Source organism: Dromaius novaehollandiae, chromosome 4 (assembly GCF_036370855.1).
Source record: "Dromaius novaehollandiae isolate bDroNov1 chromosome 4, bDroNov1.hap1, whole genome shotgun sequence".
Lineage (NCBI taxonomy): Eukaryota > Metazoa > Chordata > Aves > Casuariiformes > Dromaiidae > Dromaius > Dromaius novaehollandiae.
The window spans coordinates 15723796-15739752 of NC_088101.1; the positions used below are offsets into that span (position 1 = coordinate 15723796).

The window sequence follows — 15957 nt, forward strand, 5'->3', positions numbered from 1 at the left end:
CCTTATTGTCTGTGCTCTCTAGAGGCTTTTTCTTTTTCTTTTCTTTTTTTTTTTTTTTTTTTTTAAATGTGAAGGGTTATGTGAAATGAACTCAGGTCACAGTGTTGTAATAATTCCTTCTCTCCCCGCCCCCAGAACAAATCTCCCTGTGGTGCTGACTTCTCTGGGAAAATAGTGTTAGCTGTATTCTTTGATTTTTTTTTTTTTTTTTTTTTTTTGGTAGGTTTAGGGAATACATAGATAAATCAACCAAATTATTTTTCAGGTGCTGCATTAATCTGAACCCTGGTGCTCAATCCATGCTTCTAATCCTGTCATTCACAGTGATTGCTGGCCTGTGCCCTTGCAGGAAGTAAATTAGTTCCTGTGTTACATGACCCAGTTCTCAGATGAAAATATTCAGGACCACTGGACTTGGGGGAGAAGCCTGAGTAAGAATAAAGAGCAATCTTCCAGAAAAAGGAAGTGAAGGATCATTGTCATTCAAAGAAAAAGAAAAATAAGGATCAGAAACTCTGTGCGCTTGTGGTACTAACAGTATAGGGTTATAACAGCAGTAGGGAATCCCAGGAGTTTATTGGAAGGGAAGGAAGCAAACCATTAGATCTCCTCAAATAAAATGTAGGAGGCAAAATGCCTGAGGAAATTCTGGCAAGGTAGGGAGACAGATGAACTGTTTCCTGGATGCTAGTGAAGGAAGAAGTCTGTCACAAAAGCTTTCCGTAAGGATTGTACAGAGCAGATTGCAGATGACATAGTCAAAGCCAGCATAAAAGATGGAATTTACATAAGAAAATCAAAATATAAAATACAGCATATATTATAAGACGTAATTGGGCAGGAAGAGACGCTATCCTGTTTTTGAAGGTGATGTGTGGATTTGGTGATCAGCATTTCAGACTCTTCAGAATTATTGTGCTTCCTGGCCTCTCCCTGCTCCCAATTACTGCAGGACTTTCCCACTCTTTGGATATTTTCAAGAGGCAGAAGAAGGGCATTCTCCCTAAAGCTGGCATAATTTCTTATTATAGACATCCTTCTTTTAAGGTTTTTAGTAGACCATCTGTATAGAGAAACCCTTGCATAGAGCAGTTAACATATTCCACAAATCTGGGTCTTTTGGCAAGTCTATGAGTGATGGAGGAAAAAAAAGCCAGCAACCCTGCCTCAATTAGCAAATTGCTGCTAGCTAATTTGTTTTTAGGGGCTATAAGTGCTCACAGCCCCCTTCACAGTACAGCTGAGGAAAGAGTTTGCCTCAATAACTTTAAGCCCCATGGCTTCCAATGACCCATAGGTTATCTAAAAATAATATTCCCAAAGGTCCTTCTCATTTATGAATGTCATTTTGCTTTCCACGCACCTATGAGCTGCTGATTCTATTTACGATACTGTTAGCAACTTAAATGTTCCTGGCGTTTCGGGACAGAGTTGAGTGAAAACGGGCTGCTATTTTACATTATTTGTCTCAGAAGCATTTGTGATTATGGACTTCTGTTATTTTATGTTGAACTGCATCTTTCACATCTGACGTTGTACTGCATGCATTTAAAAATACCTGTATAGAGAAGGTACCAGGGTAAGTGGAATGGGCAGACAGGATTTTTCTTTTCTTGAGTTCAACTCGCCTTTTGTTGATGCTAAACTGGAACTTCCTAACACTGTATGTGTGTAAATGTGCCCACGTGAAGCACAGACCTACATATATGTACTAAGAGTTTCATCCTGCAAGGATTTAACAGCCATTGCCAGATACTTGGGCAGGAAACATTGTCAACTTCAGAATCAGCATGAAACTACACACCAAAAAAAGATCCTGTTGGGTCAGATTTTGTACCAAGGTTGCTCTGGTCAGCATCAGCTGCAAAAATCAGGAACAAAAACCATGTTCTAGTGACTTGTGTTTAAATTTCAGAGTTTTTGTTTTTCGAAAGAGAAAACGTTCTTTTTATGTCAAGTGCGCTCAGACTGAATTTGATGATATCTGAATGTTTGGTGACTGAAAATGGAAAGTTTCTTGCAACTTTTTAAAATTAAAAGAAAGCCTGCTTAAGTTCATGAGTTGGGCTTTAAATCCTGGAAGTGGAACTGTGCCAGGGATTGGACTGTCTGTACTTCAGGTGTGTAGTTTGCCATTACAAGCTAAGTGTAGTGTTACAGCCCCTAGCTGCTGTTGCTGCCAAAGCCAAAGAAATGACTTTTTGACTCTTACAGCTGCTTCCTATTACCAGCTAAGCCGTTTAATTATCAGCAGGTTATGAGTGAGGCAAAACAAATGGTAAATTCTGGCTGCTGGCAGGAGACCACAAATAATGTGCTCATACTCCTGTTTTACTGTCTTTGCAGATTTCCAACCTGTATATATATGACACTGTCCTTCTGTTGGCAAACGCCTTTCACAAGAAGCTGGAAGACAGGAAGTGGCACAGCATGGCCAGCTTGACCTGCATCAGAAAGAATTCAAAGCCGTGGCAAGGAGGACGATCCATGCTGGACACCATCAAGAAGGTACCTTTGTCCTATATTTCATCTCCTGTGATCACTATGTTAATTGCACTAGATGGTATTTTCTGTTGAAATCTGGACTACTCTTGCCAGTACCAGCAGTGTCTATTCAAAGCAATAGTTTTGATGTATTTAGAATTACTGAATGAAAACGGTCTTTAATTCTTCTTATTTCTTTTCCATGTCATAATGAGCATATTTGAAGTTAATTATTTGAGTCCATTTATTATCAAACTAGTAGAAATTTCAAGTACAAATAATATCACATTGGAAAAGTATCACAGGTTAGGAGGTAAAGCAGAGAAATGTGTTTTTTTTTCCCTGAAGTAATTTATGTTTTAAACAAATCATTGTTCAGTCAGTAGGACAGTATAAGAAAAAAAGATTGGACAATTATACCCAGCTGATATTCTGTCAAATGTGTTGTTGCACTGCTATCAACATTTATGTGCAGATAATAGAAATGAGAGCAAGGAAAGCTATATGAAGTGATCTAGTCTATATCCTGCCATTGCAAAACTGTTCCCTATAGTAGACTGTTTTGTCTAATGTTAAGGTTGATAGATGAAGATCTCACTACTTCCCTGTGAATATTATTTCATATCTTAATCATGCTTGTGCCCAAGTAGTTTTTCCTCGTCTTCAGCATTTAATGATATTTTTGCTAGCGGTTCCCCTTCTTTCATGATGTTTACAGTGGCCACATACTTCGAGACAATTGTCACAGCCTTCCAGGTCAATATTTAGTCAAAATATACAGAGCTTGATAGTTTACCTGTTTCCTCATAAATTATTCCATTCGGTCCATTTGGTCTCCTTATGTTATTGATGTGTGTCATAAAACTGCCTTCTCATTTGTCTTAATGTACTTTCTGGTAAAGTATATTTACATTTAAAGTGCTGCCAGCATATGCACTGTAAATACAAAAAGACATGATAGTTTAAAAAAAGTGCTGTGTTTAAGGCTTTCAGTAAAAGGATATAAAAATAATTTAAAATATAACGTTTCAAGCAGTTGCTGTTCTGCGTTAGGCCTTTAACTACACCGGAAATGATGCAGGCAAGATGTAAGCACTACTTCCGTGGGTCCTTTGAACACTGTTCGTTTTTCTTTCCGGTCCTGGGGCCAGTCTGCATTAGCTCCAGCAGAACAGTTCAAGACTTTCTCCAAAGGCTGTCCCCAGTTTCCATTCTAATAGTTGGAAGTTGTGAGACTACAGGGGTAATCTAGGACACATTTCTTATTTTGGGGAGGATATGGCTTTCAGCCACTTTAAACTATATTGTGCTTAACCTATCAGAGCAACTTGCAATGCACATTTTCCAATCCCCTGTATTTTAGGCTACATTTAAGGCAAGGCTGATTCCAGGACTTTCTTACCAACTTGCCTTTTGTAAACGCTATTGCACACTTTTTCATTAATAAACTAAAAGCTATTCCTACTTACTCAAATCCAAATGGAGCTGCCTGAGCTGGAAAAGTCAGGATACCTACTTCCACATTAGAATTAGTTTACTTTCTGAGCTGGGGGTTTCAAGCAAACTCTGTTAGTCCTGCTAGCATCTCTAAATTTAGGTTTGAAGCACTCCACCGTGAGAGGGACTGCTGACTATTTTTCAGCGTAGACATTTGTGGATGTGGGACTGATCCTGTTCTCCTCAAAACATCCTTTTTGCTGCTGCCTACCACCATCTTGTCATCTTGCATCTCAACCTTGGAGTTTATTGCGTTCTTTGCCACTTCGTCCAGCTAGCATTTTGTCTTCTTCCATTCCCCACCTTCTAAAACAGTATGATTAATAAAACAAACTTCTCCTATGACCACTCACAGAAGAGCTGCACAGTGTTGAAGATTAATTTGGCAATGCTTTACCCTGAAATGGGAAGAGAAATGGCCAACGAACAAATGTGAAAGCATTCAAGAAGGCAGGAGCAAATGAAACTTGCAGAGTTGTGGTTAACTTGAATCAAATGCCATGGAAATTCCTGACATGTGCAGCTCTAACCAGGCTTGTCTACAAGTTGGATCTCAAATGGCTTTGATGAGAAGCCATTTTACTGGCACAAATTGAAGTATCTAAATAGTCTTTACTTGTATTGTGCTGATGGAGATGAATATCTGGAAGTAGCATGCTGTAGCTGAAGAAATCTAAATAGTTGTTTGTACTGCCTTGTGCTGACAGAGAGGAACTTACAGCAGTAACATGCTAAAATTGAAAGTCAAAACTAAATCCAAAATTAAATACAGCAATTTCCTATACCTATCTATACCATCTACCTATACCTATGTGTACCATTTCCGCCCCTATGCAGAGGAGGGCTAAAGACTGTGGTTGAGCGATGGAATTGTGCAAGAAGGAGGAGTTCTGCTTCGGTTCCGAGGTCTGCTTTCCCTTTGAATTCACTGAAGCCCTTCCACAGAAGAACTTCAAAATCAGTTTTGTGTTTTTAAGAAGAAAAACGTGGCATCGATGAAGAATGTCTGATGAGATGTCAGAAAAAACGATAACATTAAAAAATAACACAAGAAAAAAAACCACTACAGCTCTCTTTTTCAGAATCCTTCCATTTTTTATGTTTTTCCATTAAGCATCTCTCCTCTTGGGTCATCTTGGAACATCCACTAAAGCCAACTGAAATAAAAAGCATTTCTCAAAAAACATGTTAGTTTTGCTTACTTTTTCCTGTTTTCTTCCGAAATGAAAAGTTGCAACCGTGTTGCATTTAAATAGTGTCAGAACAAAACAGTCTACATTTTCATTTTGAAATCAGCACCATTTGAGAAAAGGAACTTTATCCTGGGATATAATAAGACACTGTTATACTTGAGAGTGAAGATGCATTTTGAGTTTCTTAGATACATCTAGAAAAAAAGCTGCCACCCTCTGCACAACTTTGCCTTCATAACAACCTGTATCCTATAGCAGAATCAGTCTTGTCCCAAATTGCCCCTCGTGTCGGTGTAGTTTGTTGTATTGTGGCTGAGAGTGGTGGTGGAGGGGAAACTGTTAAGGAAGAAATATCTGATTTCAGCAGCCTACATTATAATAGAAAAGGGCTGTGCTCCTTGCAGCAGCAAAGCAGAGGCGATGTTTCCATCTACAGCTGCTTAGGGCTGGGCCGTTCTGCTTGCTTACAGCTAAGAAAACAGAAAAAATTCTAGCAGAAGCTTTTTTGGAAGACAATCTGTCTTCTAGAATCAGAGATCAAGAAAAGAGACTATCTGACAGTATTTTAGCTGCAGGTGGAATCTAGCTCTGATTTCTGGAGGGAAAAGTAGCAAATGGGAAATTTCCCACAATGGGAAATTTCTATAAGCTACACATTTAAAAAGGTAAGAGAGAGAGGATGTTCATGTTCTACCTGCAGCACCATTTGTTAAAACTGGCAGAACTCTGGCAGAAAATAAACTTTTTAATGTAATTTTAATGTAATGTAATGAGCTAGTATGGAAAAAAGCAGGGAATGAGGGGGAATTAGAGCTTCAAACATTTCTTGAAATAACAAAATAGCTATCTGAATCATCCCCTGCTGTTCTTTGTTATTTTTCTTTGTTGGACATTTGATTCCTAGGTCATTATTTTTACAAACGACTCCAAAAGTTATTTTTTTGTGTGAATTAAGCTGATTTGGCAAGGCCTAAAAATCATTCCAAGCCCACTAATGTTAATAAAATTAATATCTGTTCCTATCCATTCTAGAACTGAATAATTACATTCATCAGGAAATGCAATCATGCTAATGAATTTGGCCAGCTTCAGCGATTAGTTCTAAATTCACTCCTTCAGTAGGAACTATCCCCAAACACATGTCCAGTTGTTTATTTCTCAGTAAAGCTACTTTGCAGCAAAAGAAATAAGTATTACCGGAAAACAATTCTACTGTTAGAAAAATTAATCATCCTGAATAGCCTGAGAATAAATGTGATTATATGGAGGATCAACTCAGAAAAATGACATCAAATTATTGCGTATATCTTCTTTCATGCTACCTGATCTCTTCCCAGTCTCATTTGTTTACCTCACTGACAAACAGCAAATTTTTAGTGCTAGCAGCAGCATAGAGCCTATTTCTATGTGGAAAATGAGCTGCACCTTGTGCTGTTTCATGAATCATGGACAGAATTGTGAACTAGTTCTGATCTCAGAATTATTGTCAGTGATGTTCAGTGATGGTGTATGAAAGAGATCAAATTGTTTTTCAGATAATACATTTCCATGCTGGCAGCTGAAAATGCTGTTTTGAGTTGTAAACTGAGCAAATTTGATATTGAAAACATTGTTGAAGAATACAATATGAAATACTCATATTCAATGCTTACAGGATTTTCTTCTGCTTATAGCCGCAGATTTTTCCTTAATTGCAAAATACCTAGTGTCTCAACATAACCATATTTTGAAAAAAAGGGAAATTTGAAAAGGAGCAGTGAGAAGCAGTGAAATATTTTATAACTGATGCTTGGCAAGCTGACGTTCCCATGTGAGGTCCTGACTGCTGGGTAAATAGCGCTTAGTTCAGGGACTTACTTACAGTATAGTAGTGCCGAAGCATTTATAAACTGTAGTTTATCTTGCTAGTCTAGACAAGACTCAAGTAGACTCTAACTATATTGCTAAGGTTTATAATAGCTCTGCAAAGCCCAGAGCAGTGATCAGAAACATAAGTAAAGCATTTTTGTCCTAACGACCGACATTTCACTCTTCAGTTTTAAATGTGTCAGGAAATTGCATGGTTGTGGCTCAGCCTTAGAGGAATTTGAGCAAGTAGATGATAAATCTGTCTTCCTTTTTTCCCAAATAGTATTTTTTCTATAAGGAAGTTGAACTGAATGAAAAATTTCTCACTCTTACCCATTATCTTAATTAATGGTGAGATAACTTGGAAAAATCTCATCAGGAAGTTACTGGATGAGTGACTGTCATGGATGGCAGTTTCCTCCATGGTCTCCTTCCACTATGCAATAAATCAAATAAATGTTTTAGAGAGATCCACATAGTGCAAAGACTATGCAGAAAAACTGGAGCACTGTCACAAAACTCTTACTAGGCAATATGCTCCCCTGCTCTATGAGCCGTAAGCAGTAAAACAAGCACGCGTGCCATGTGAAGTGCCGCTCAGGGCAGCAAGAGCTCGCAAAAAACAGGGTTACGTGGTCTACTACGCTGAGCCAAGGCAAGCAGGGTGGCCCAGGGATGGCAGCTGGGTCCAGCTGGGTGCCCCCATCGCCCAGCTGGGCTGGGGCGATGAGGCAGGTCCCAGGTGGGGCTGGTTGGTACCTCTAAGAAGTTGTCTATCAGATTTTATTATTATTATTTTTATTATATGGGTGGTTCTTCACTGTTTTGTCTTTCTGCCTCTTCCCTTTCCAAGCCAGGAGTGTTCCCATCTAATCTGAGCTGCTGCTTTAACACTATTTGCAGACATGCATAGTCTAAGAAAGTAAGCTCTAATCAAAGATACGCTTACACAAGAAATCGTCGAAGCATGAGAAAATTACCACAGTACTTGAATGAAAAAAAATCAGTTGCGGTTACTGCTGGAGTTGAGATAGGAAAAAGATAACTAACAGACTTGATTTGTGTCTAATATGCAGTAAGAGGTCAGAGCCGTGTAGGACTGGGCACGGCGTGTGCCGTCAGGGAGGGCAAATCAGCCAGCCTGAGGCTTTCGGGGGGTAGATGTGGATCCCCAGCCTTGCGTGTTTATGGCATGTCGCAGGCATTTCTACCCCCATGTGTACTGTGAAATCCTGGCTTAATTATTCAAAAAGCCAAATGAGACTGTATGAGGAAAAAGGCGTGTGCAGCAGGTTATTATTTTTGGTCACTGAATAGGATGCAGTGAAATTTAAGTTACCAGAAAACTGGTTTATATTCCTGAAACTCAGTTCTTCAGCTAAGGATATGTTCGTATGAATTTACAGGTAGGCGAAAGCTCACTCTTTCTGCCCTCTGAACCAGCTGGAGGTTGTGCCAGCTCCAGTCTAGAAGCCATGAAGGTGTGATTTTTACAGAATTGTGCTCAGGCTAATAAGTAACCTTAATGTTATGCCAGCCGTAGTGACATGTATTAAAATTGGCTGGCTGGCTCACACTGAGGGTAGAATGACCTGGAGTCTTTCTGCAAAAGACCCTGCAGACATGCCCTTGCTCAGCAGGTTACCTTTTTCTTTTTTATTCTAGTGCCTCATTTGAAAAGTAATGATGATGCAAGAGGTTAAAGATATATGTATATACACTAAGTATTTTCTTGTTTTTAATTGAAAATGGCGTATCATAAAATACTTATGTAGAAAATGTTTCCTTGACAATACTAGTCCTTAATAAGTTTTTAAGGTGTATCTCTAAGCAATTGTCTTATTTTTATTATAATCATATTACTGTTTTATAAAAGGATAATGCTTTTTTTATTTCACACTAATATGCACTGGCATTGCAAATTTTGTACTCATGCAGTTTTTCTCAAAACGGAAGACGTGAGAATATAGCTTTTTAAATCATGATTCAGCAAGAATCATGTGCTTAGTTGGGCACTTCATATGGCAGGAATTTATCCTGCAGTTTTTCATTTCAAATAATCAAACTGTAACTGAAAAAGTAATCAGAACCGCAAAAGTCTCATCTTTTGTTTTGAAGCACAGCTATGCATTTACTGTGGTTTTACACCAGAGACAGAAATTGTCCTGTGCATATTTAAAATATTTTTCAAGTTTTTGGAATGAAGTGGATTAAATGTCTATTTTTTTCCTGAATCTGAAAACTGAGTGATTTTTCTAAGGCATAAGGTTTTCACTGTAAGCATTTCACTTGGCTTTGTTGATTTTTACAGTTCCGAGTCATCACAGTTTGTGTACAAAGCTAAATTGTATGTCGTGTTGAATTAACCCTAGAATATACTTAAAATTTTGCTGTGGCATGTGTAGCCTTTTTGGCTCTGATTCTTTATAGTAAATATTCACTCTTTCTTCCTTGCGATTTCACCACCTCAACCTAAAATTAAAAAGTAAAAGTAAGCCCGAAAACTACTATACTGTTGCGTATCTTGTGAATTCGTAGTACTAGGAGACTTGTGGAGGAACATAAACAAATCTCTGTGTTCAGCTAGGCAAACCTCTAATCTTTTCTGCTGATTACATGTTGAAGAAATGAACTAATGTTTGTGTAACTTCTTTTATATGTTTATTTTTGGTTCCACTGAAATTAGTTGCAAAACTGTTTTTTCAGTGGGGCTAGAGTTTCACGCATATAGATATGCGCTGATAGGACAAAGTATAAAAGTCAGAGGGCAAAAATGCTGAAAGTAAGACTGGTGCTTGGTTTACATCTGCTTAGCATTGTTAACTTTGTTTGATTAATGAATGTAATAATAATAATAGAGGGACAATTTGGGGGTTTGAATTTTTAGGTAAATACAATCTCTGGAAAACTGTCCTAATGCTGGTAGTTATGTGTGTATTCTGCATAGTAAGCAAATACTTTGGTTTAAAAAAATATATATTGTAGTTGGCTACTTCTGCATTTTCAATACGTTCTCTTTCTTTCCACTAGGGTGGAGTGAATGGCTTGACTGGAGAGCTTGAATTTGCAGAAAATGGGGGGAATCCCAATGTTCACTTTGAAATTTTGGGGACCAATTATGGAGAAGATCTTGGCAGAGGCATCCGCAAGGTGAGGCTACGTATATTTAAACAAGAGACTATTTTTTACTTTTTTTTTTTAAATTCCTTTTGCTTATTGCAAAAAGGTCTCACAGTAGCTGGTGTTGATCAAGGTGTTATTCGTAATACACAATATGTTAACCTGCTGGTAAACTGTCCAAGAGACCAGTGAAGGCTGTTCTTTTGTAACAACTGCAACTATATTTCCAAAATAATAAATTTTACATTAAAACACATTTAGAGCACCCAGATTTACACGAGATGCTTGTGGTCACAATGAGATGCTGCAATAGTTAGATGCAGAATTCGTAGCTCCAGAAACAGAAAATTATTGCAAAATCAAGTAGACAAAATTTCTGTTGCTTTCAGGAAGTATGGGATGCTTTAATAGAAATCAGCTTCTACATAACAGGTGTGATGTTAGGTCCTCAGCTGCCGGACACAGTCTAAATACTTGGATTATTATTTGGGGAAATTGCATACATCTCCAAGATAAGTATCTTGTACCTTGTCTTGGCATTTGGGTTTTGCTACATACTCTGTAGAAGTAAAGGTAAGTCCTGTATGAAGAATGGTGGAAGCAGATCTCTGTTTGCGAATTATATCCTTAACTTAGTGTTGACAGCTTACTTTCTGAGATGGTAAAAATAGCAAAAATCACAAAGTACCTTTTAGAAGACTGGAAGACTAATAGACTTTTTCAGGAGCAACTCTCATCCAACAATTCAAAGACAGATCTCCTGTAAAATAATACTGAGGATAATTCTGGTAGGTGAGGAACCTGAAGAGATTGTCTCAAAACAAATGATAGAGAAAGTTATTTTAAGATATGTAAACTGGTTCCATGTGTCCGTGTCACTATATGATGAAGTATGTTGTTTGGCTGCATACCTTCTGTGGTAACAGATAAGTGCTCTGAAAGAAGAGAGAGATTAAATAAGAAGGTAAAAATGTCTCTAAACTCCTGAAGTTTCCTCTTTGCTTTCCATCAGGAGAACTGTTAGGCCGTTCCTCCTGTTTTGAGCTCTATTTTATCATCTGTTGTCAATAACTGAACGTACACAAGTGCCTATAACTATATCACTTCAAGCAGAGATCTTGCCAGATGCTTCAGAAGCTAAACAGGGCTGGACCTTGTTGATATTTGGACGTGTGCATTGCAAAGCCTGTAGACGACCACAGTGCTGGCTGAGTCTTTATTCCCTCACCTGTAAATTGAGTCTGTTTCAACATATTTGGACTTGACTTATTTTTCGTGCTATGTATTTAGGAGCTATTTATTCTTTAGAGCAACTAACTACTCTTTCCTAAGACAAATCTGTACGTCTTCATTTAATTTAATTGATAGGCCTGTTTTTTGACTCCTGGCCTGTCTGGGTGAATGCCGAAGTGCAGCATTCAGTTCCGTTCTCCCCATATTACAAAACGATGGAAGAGAAAGAGAAGAGAGCAGCAGAAAGGTCTAGGAAATTCACAGAAATATAGAAAGATTACTGAGCTTTTCTCTCTCTTTTCTTATGGTATACTTTATAGTGAAAATTTAAACTGTGGTATAGTTTAAAGAAGAGACTAATGAGTGTGGGTGTGGGCATGCAGAAGGTGTACAAAGCAATGAAATATTACAGACAGGCTTTCTGAACCTTCCTGTTTACCCTTTATGATAGTACAAGGACAAAGATGTTCACTGACTTTGAAAGAAAATAGATTTGAAATTGGTCAAAAAAAATAGTTTTGCACAGAGTACAATTAGATCATAAAATCCATTGCCACAAGACCCTGCTCAGAATAAAAGCAAGTTTAAAGAAGAGTAATATACTGAAAATACATTTTTTGTTTGTTTGCATACTTTTTTTAACCTGTTTGGTGAGATGAACATTTAAAATAGTATATATAGAGTATAAGAAAATTTTGCTTTTTAAGGCCACACTCTAAATGTCTATCCTTAGAGTTTTATGCAATACACTAGGTGTAGTTAAAAAGAAGGAACTCTCCAGAGCAGAACAGATTTAATCTATTCCAAAAATTTTTTCTAAACAGCATCCAGCGATTCAGAGAAAACCCTAGAAAGTCAAAGTAATTCCTATTAAATGTTTTATTTTTTATAAGTAAAGTGAATAGTAAATGGATTTAAGAAAAATATGGTATTTATACTGAAAGTCATAGGTACAGTTAAAATACAATCCAGGGATCTAAAATACTTAGAGAGGAAAATATATATTTTTTTTAGGTGAAAATGCCAGGTGTTACTCTTTTGAATAAAGTTCACATATTTTAACTTTGATTAAGTTTTACTTTATAGTTTATGAGCCACTAGTGTTGGAAGCAAATCATAATAATTACAGAAGTCAGATATTTTTGTTAGCAACACACTAATTAAAGTGCACTTCAAATTTTCATGCATTTAGTGGTCCTAAGTACCAGGAACTACCTACCTATTTTTATTTCTCAACTCTAGTGGAAGCAGCTGCAATTAGCAGACTGAAATTTCTAAACAAATGCATCACCTTTAATTAACATGTTTCCAAGTACTTTGATAGGAGATAATGAAGGGTGAAATCATGACAACAGACCCATTGAAGTCATTGGGACAAAAAGTTCACACCAAGTCAAGTGTGTAAAGATTTTTTTTTCCATAAGGAATAATCAGTTGATTTTAATTAAAGCAAGTAAAATTTTAAAAAGCACTCAATTTCTCGAGAGTCTAAATCCTGTTTAAAATCGCTACTGTTTGCGTTCCTGAGTCGTTCAGTTACTTCTGAAAAGTTCATCTATATTCACAGGTTTATATTCCTAGGGTTTTAAAAAGGGAACAATCAGAAAAAAATCCAGGAGCATGATGTGTGTGTGCGCGTGTGTCTGTCTGTCTGTTTTAATTGGCCAAATAAAGCCGCGTACCTACCAGGAGCTGCTTGTGAGTGTCTCCTGCAACTTTCACAGGCTCCTGTTGCAACTAAAAAGCAGTCAGAGTATTTGTGTGGAGGTGCGTTGCGCCAATGGGCCTTCATCTGGTGTGGAATTAGCAAACTGAGTAGCAGGATTGCCTGAAATACAAATTCTTTGTCTTTGTGCTGTTTTTCTGAAGTTTTAGGTCCCGACAGTACTGCCGTCCAACACCTTGCAGGCAACAAGGGGCTTAAGCCAAGTACGTTGTCAGAATCTGGTACTTGGAGCAATACAGCCAGATCGTTGCCAGATACTGAGTTTATTGACACTTGGTGGTATTGCTGTCCCAAAGGAACTGCAGAAAAACTGGCTTTTACATATCATGTTGCGGCCTGGGTTTTTGCAGATATAGATATATTCAGGGGGAGGCAAGGGAGTACTTCTGACATTTCTCTGTTGGCATTTGTCTGTTGATATATGGCATTTGAGTATGTATTCTTTGACATTTAAATTTCAGTGAGGTACTTTTATCTATACTGTTGAAATAAAAGCTACCATTCCTCTGAATAACCAACCAACAAACAAACGAACAAAGGGGAGCTGATTGCTCAGAGGAGTACTGTTTTATATCTTAGTGATAGAGAAAACAGCACCGCAGAAATAGGGTGATTTTCATGTTTCTTCCAGAGTCCTTTGTAATTCAGAATCAATCTGTCCTCAGAGGTCTGGAATTACAGCTCTGAGTTGTGGAAGACTTTCTTCCTGCTGCCACCACTGATTTTCTTACTGCGTATGGCCATTTCGAGAACATGATGGATTTTGTTCTGTCCATATATCTCTGTTACCATACGCCCACCTCCCGTGCTTTCCCCTTCTTTTTTTCTCGATGGTTTCTGTCGTTTACTTCTTGCGGGGAAAAGAGATGAGACGCTGGGCTCTCACCTGCCTCGCTCTGCATCACGGTGCCCATGTCAGGGCCTCCTTCGCGGGCAGGTCACCTAGGGGTGCCTCGGAGCAAGCGTCGAGCCGGGGCCTTCAGGGAGGTTGTCCCACGGGAATGCAGATCCGCTGGCTGGGCTGTGCAGCCGTTGTGGGGAGTTACAGAGCTGGGCAAAACCGGGCAGCAAGTTGAGTCCTGCAGGGTGTTTCAAGCCCTTGGGGTTTGTCCGGTAGGATTTTAGGACTCGGTCATTTAATGGTTCTTTCCAAAATGCTTTTCTTTTGACCTTAAGAAGGGAACAGTACACATTTTATTATATTATATTACATTATATTATATGCAGTATAATAATATATAAAATACATGAACATATGTAACATTACATACAATATTTAATCTGATATCCCTAGCTCCAGGCATTTCATGTGAATGTGAGTAAAAGAGGCCTTTGACCATATTGCCTGGCAAACCTGTGGTTGTTCTCTCCTTCCGCCAGTGCTAATGGCAAGACTTTCTCTGTGGAGCCAACACATGCAGGCTTTTATGTTGCAGATTAAGGGTTGTTTGGGACATTTTATTGTTGTTATATTTGTTCAGAGATGAGAAAATTGCACTGCACTTTATTGTTTTCATTCTAGTAAAATAATCGCTACTCCTTCCACTTTATCTGAGAATAATTGTTGATTACAGTAGCAGCACTGGTTTGTTATCAGGTTGTTTTGGTTTTTCTTATGCATCAAGAAGTGACATATGTTATACCTGTATATTTGGATTCCCTCGTGGGGAAGTTGCTGTTTCTTCTTACCAAGGTAAAAATCGTTCTGTTACATCTTATAATTTCTTATTCCCTTCTGCTTTATTAGGTAAAAAGAGAAGTTAGACAGCTCTGCTGACACCAATTAACTAACACTATTTAATAACCAGGAGTGGGCAAAGTGTTTTCTTCTTGGGTAGCTTCGTGGTTAGCTACTTGAGGTTCACCTTTTCCCTTTGTGATCGTCATCAAAGGTAGAGCTCTGTCATGTGAGTTAAAAAAAACCCAGCACTTAGTACTGTAAGCCGTGATCTGTTTCAGCTATTTCTAAAGGCTGACATGCAATTTATGATGTGACTGAAAGATATACTTGCAATTTACAGAGACGTTATTGATGGTGTATTTTTTAGTGAGTTGAAAAGAAATGTTGCTGTGTCTGAAAGCTTTGCCTCTGGTGTTGATAGGAAAGATAAACTTAGCTCACTACTAACATGTTATTCTCTTTAAAGCAACTTTAAATACACAAGCAGCCTGCCAGAAATGAAATGAAATGAAGTACTTAGTACTAAAGGTAAAAATGTGATTCAATACCTTGGTCGACTGAGGCCTGCTGTTCCAGTTCAGCACTGTACTTAAATCTGCTGTAAACCTGCTGAAGAGTATCATTTTCTTCCTGTGATTCAGCCCTAGGCAATACATGAAGATACCGTGACCAGTTCTTTACATTATTCTAGCTTCTCCAAATCTTTTGTGAAATTTCAGTGAAATCTAATTTGGCTAGCGATTGTTGGGAATTTGCATGTTATCACAATGAAACCAGTGTTAGTAGAAAACAGTAATTTACTTGAAAATGCACTTCTATTTAGTTTTAAAGTCAAACTAAATGCAGATTTGAGTCTAATGAAAAGTGGGAAAAATGCCTTTACTATAACTGTACATACTAGACTTTTGAAGAGTAAAACAAGGGAGAAATGTATTCCTGAATTGTAAAAGTTCAAAAAGCTTCCCTCTTTTGCTCTTGAATAAAGCATGTTCTTTTAAAATATGAGGCTACAAAAAGAGAGACAGAGACTGACTCCGGATAATCAAGAGCCTGCCATCTGGAGAATTTGCCAGGTTTCGGTCTCCCTCGCTCAGATGGGGAAAAGATCTAAATCTCAGTCTTGGGTACCGTGGGTGTTTGCCCTGACCCCAGGCTGTTTTCCTGAACATGTTAGT

General features: G+C 38.0%; 1 protein-coding gene across 1 annotated transcript in view; it reads left to right on the forward strand.

Moving 5' to 3' along the window:
* GRID2 (glutamate ionotropic receptor delta type subunit 2) overlaps window positions 1-15957 on the forward strand; it is a 716389-nt gene that overhangs the window by 494766 nt on the left and 205666 nt on the right. The window contains exons 7-8 of the mRNA XM_064510476.1: window positions 2347-2508; window positions 10053-10172. Coding sequence (XP_064366546.1) covers window positions 2347-2508; window positions 10053-10172 — 282 coding nt within the window. The remainder of the gene's footprint in view (window positions 1-2346; window positions 2509-10052; window positions 10173-15957) is intronic.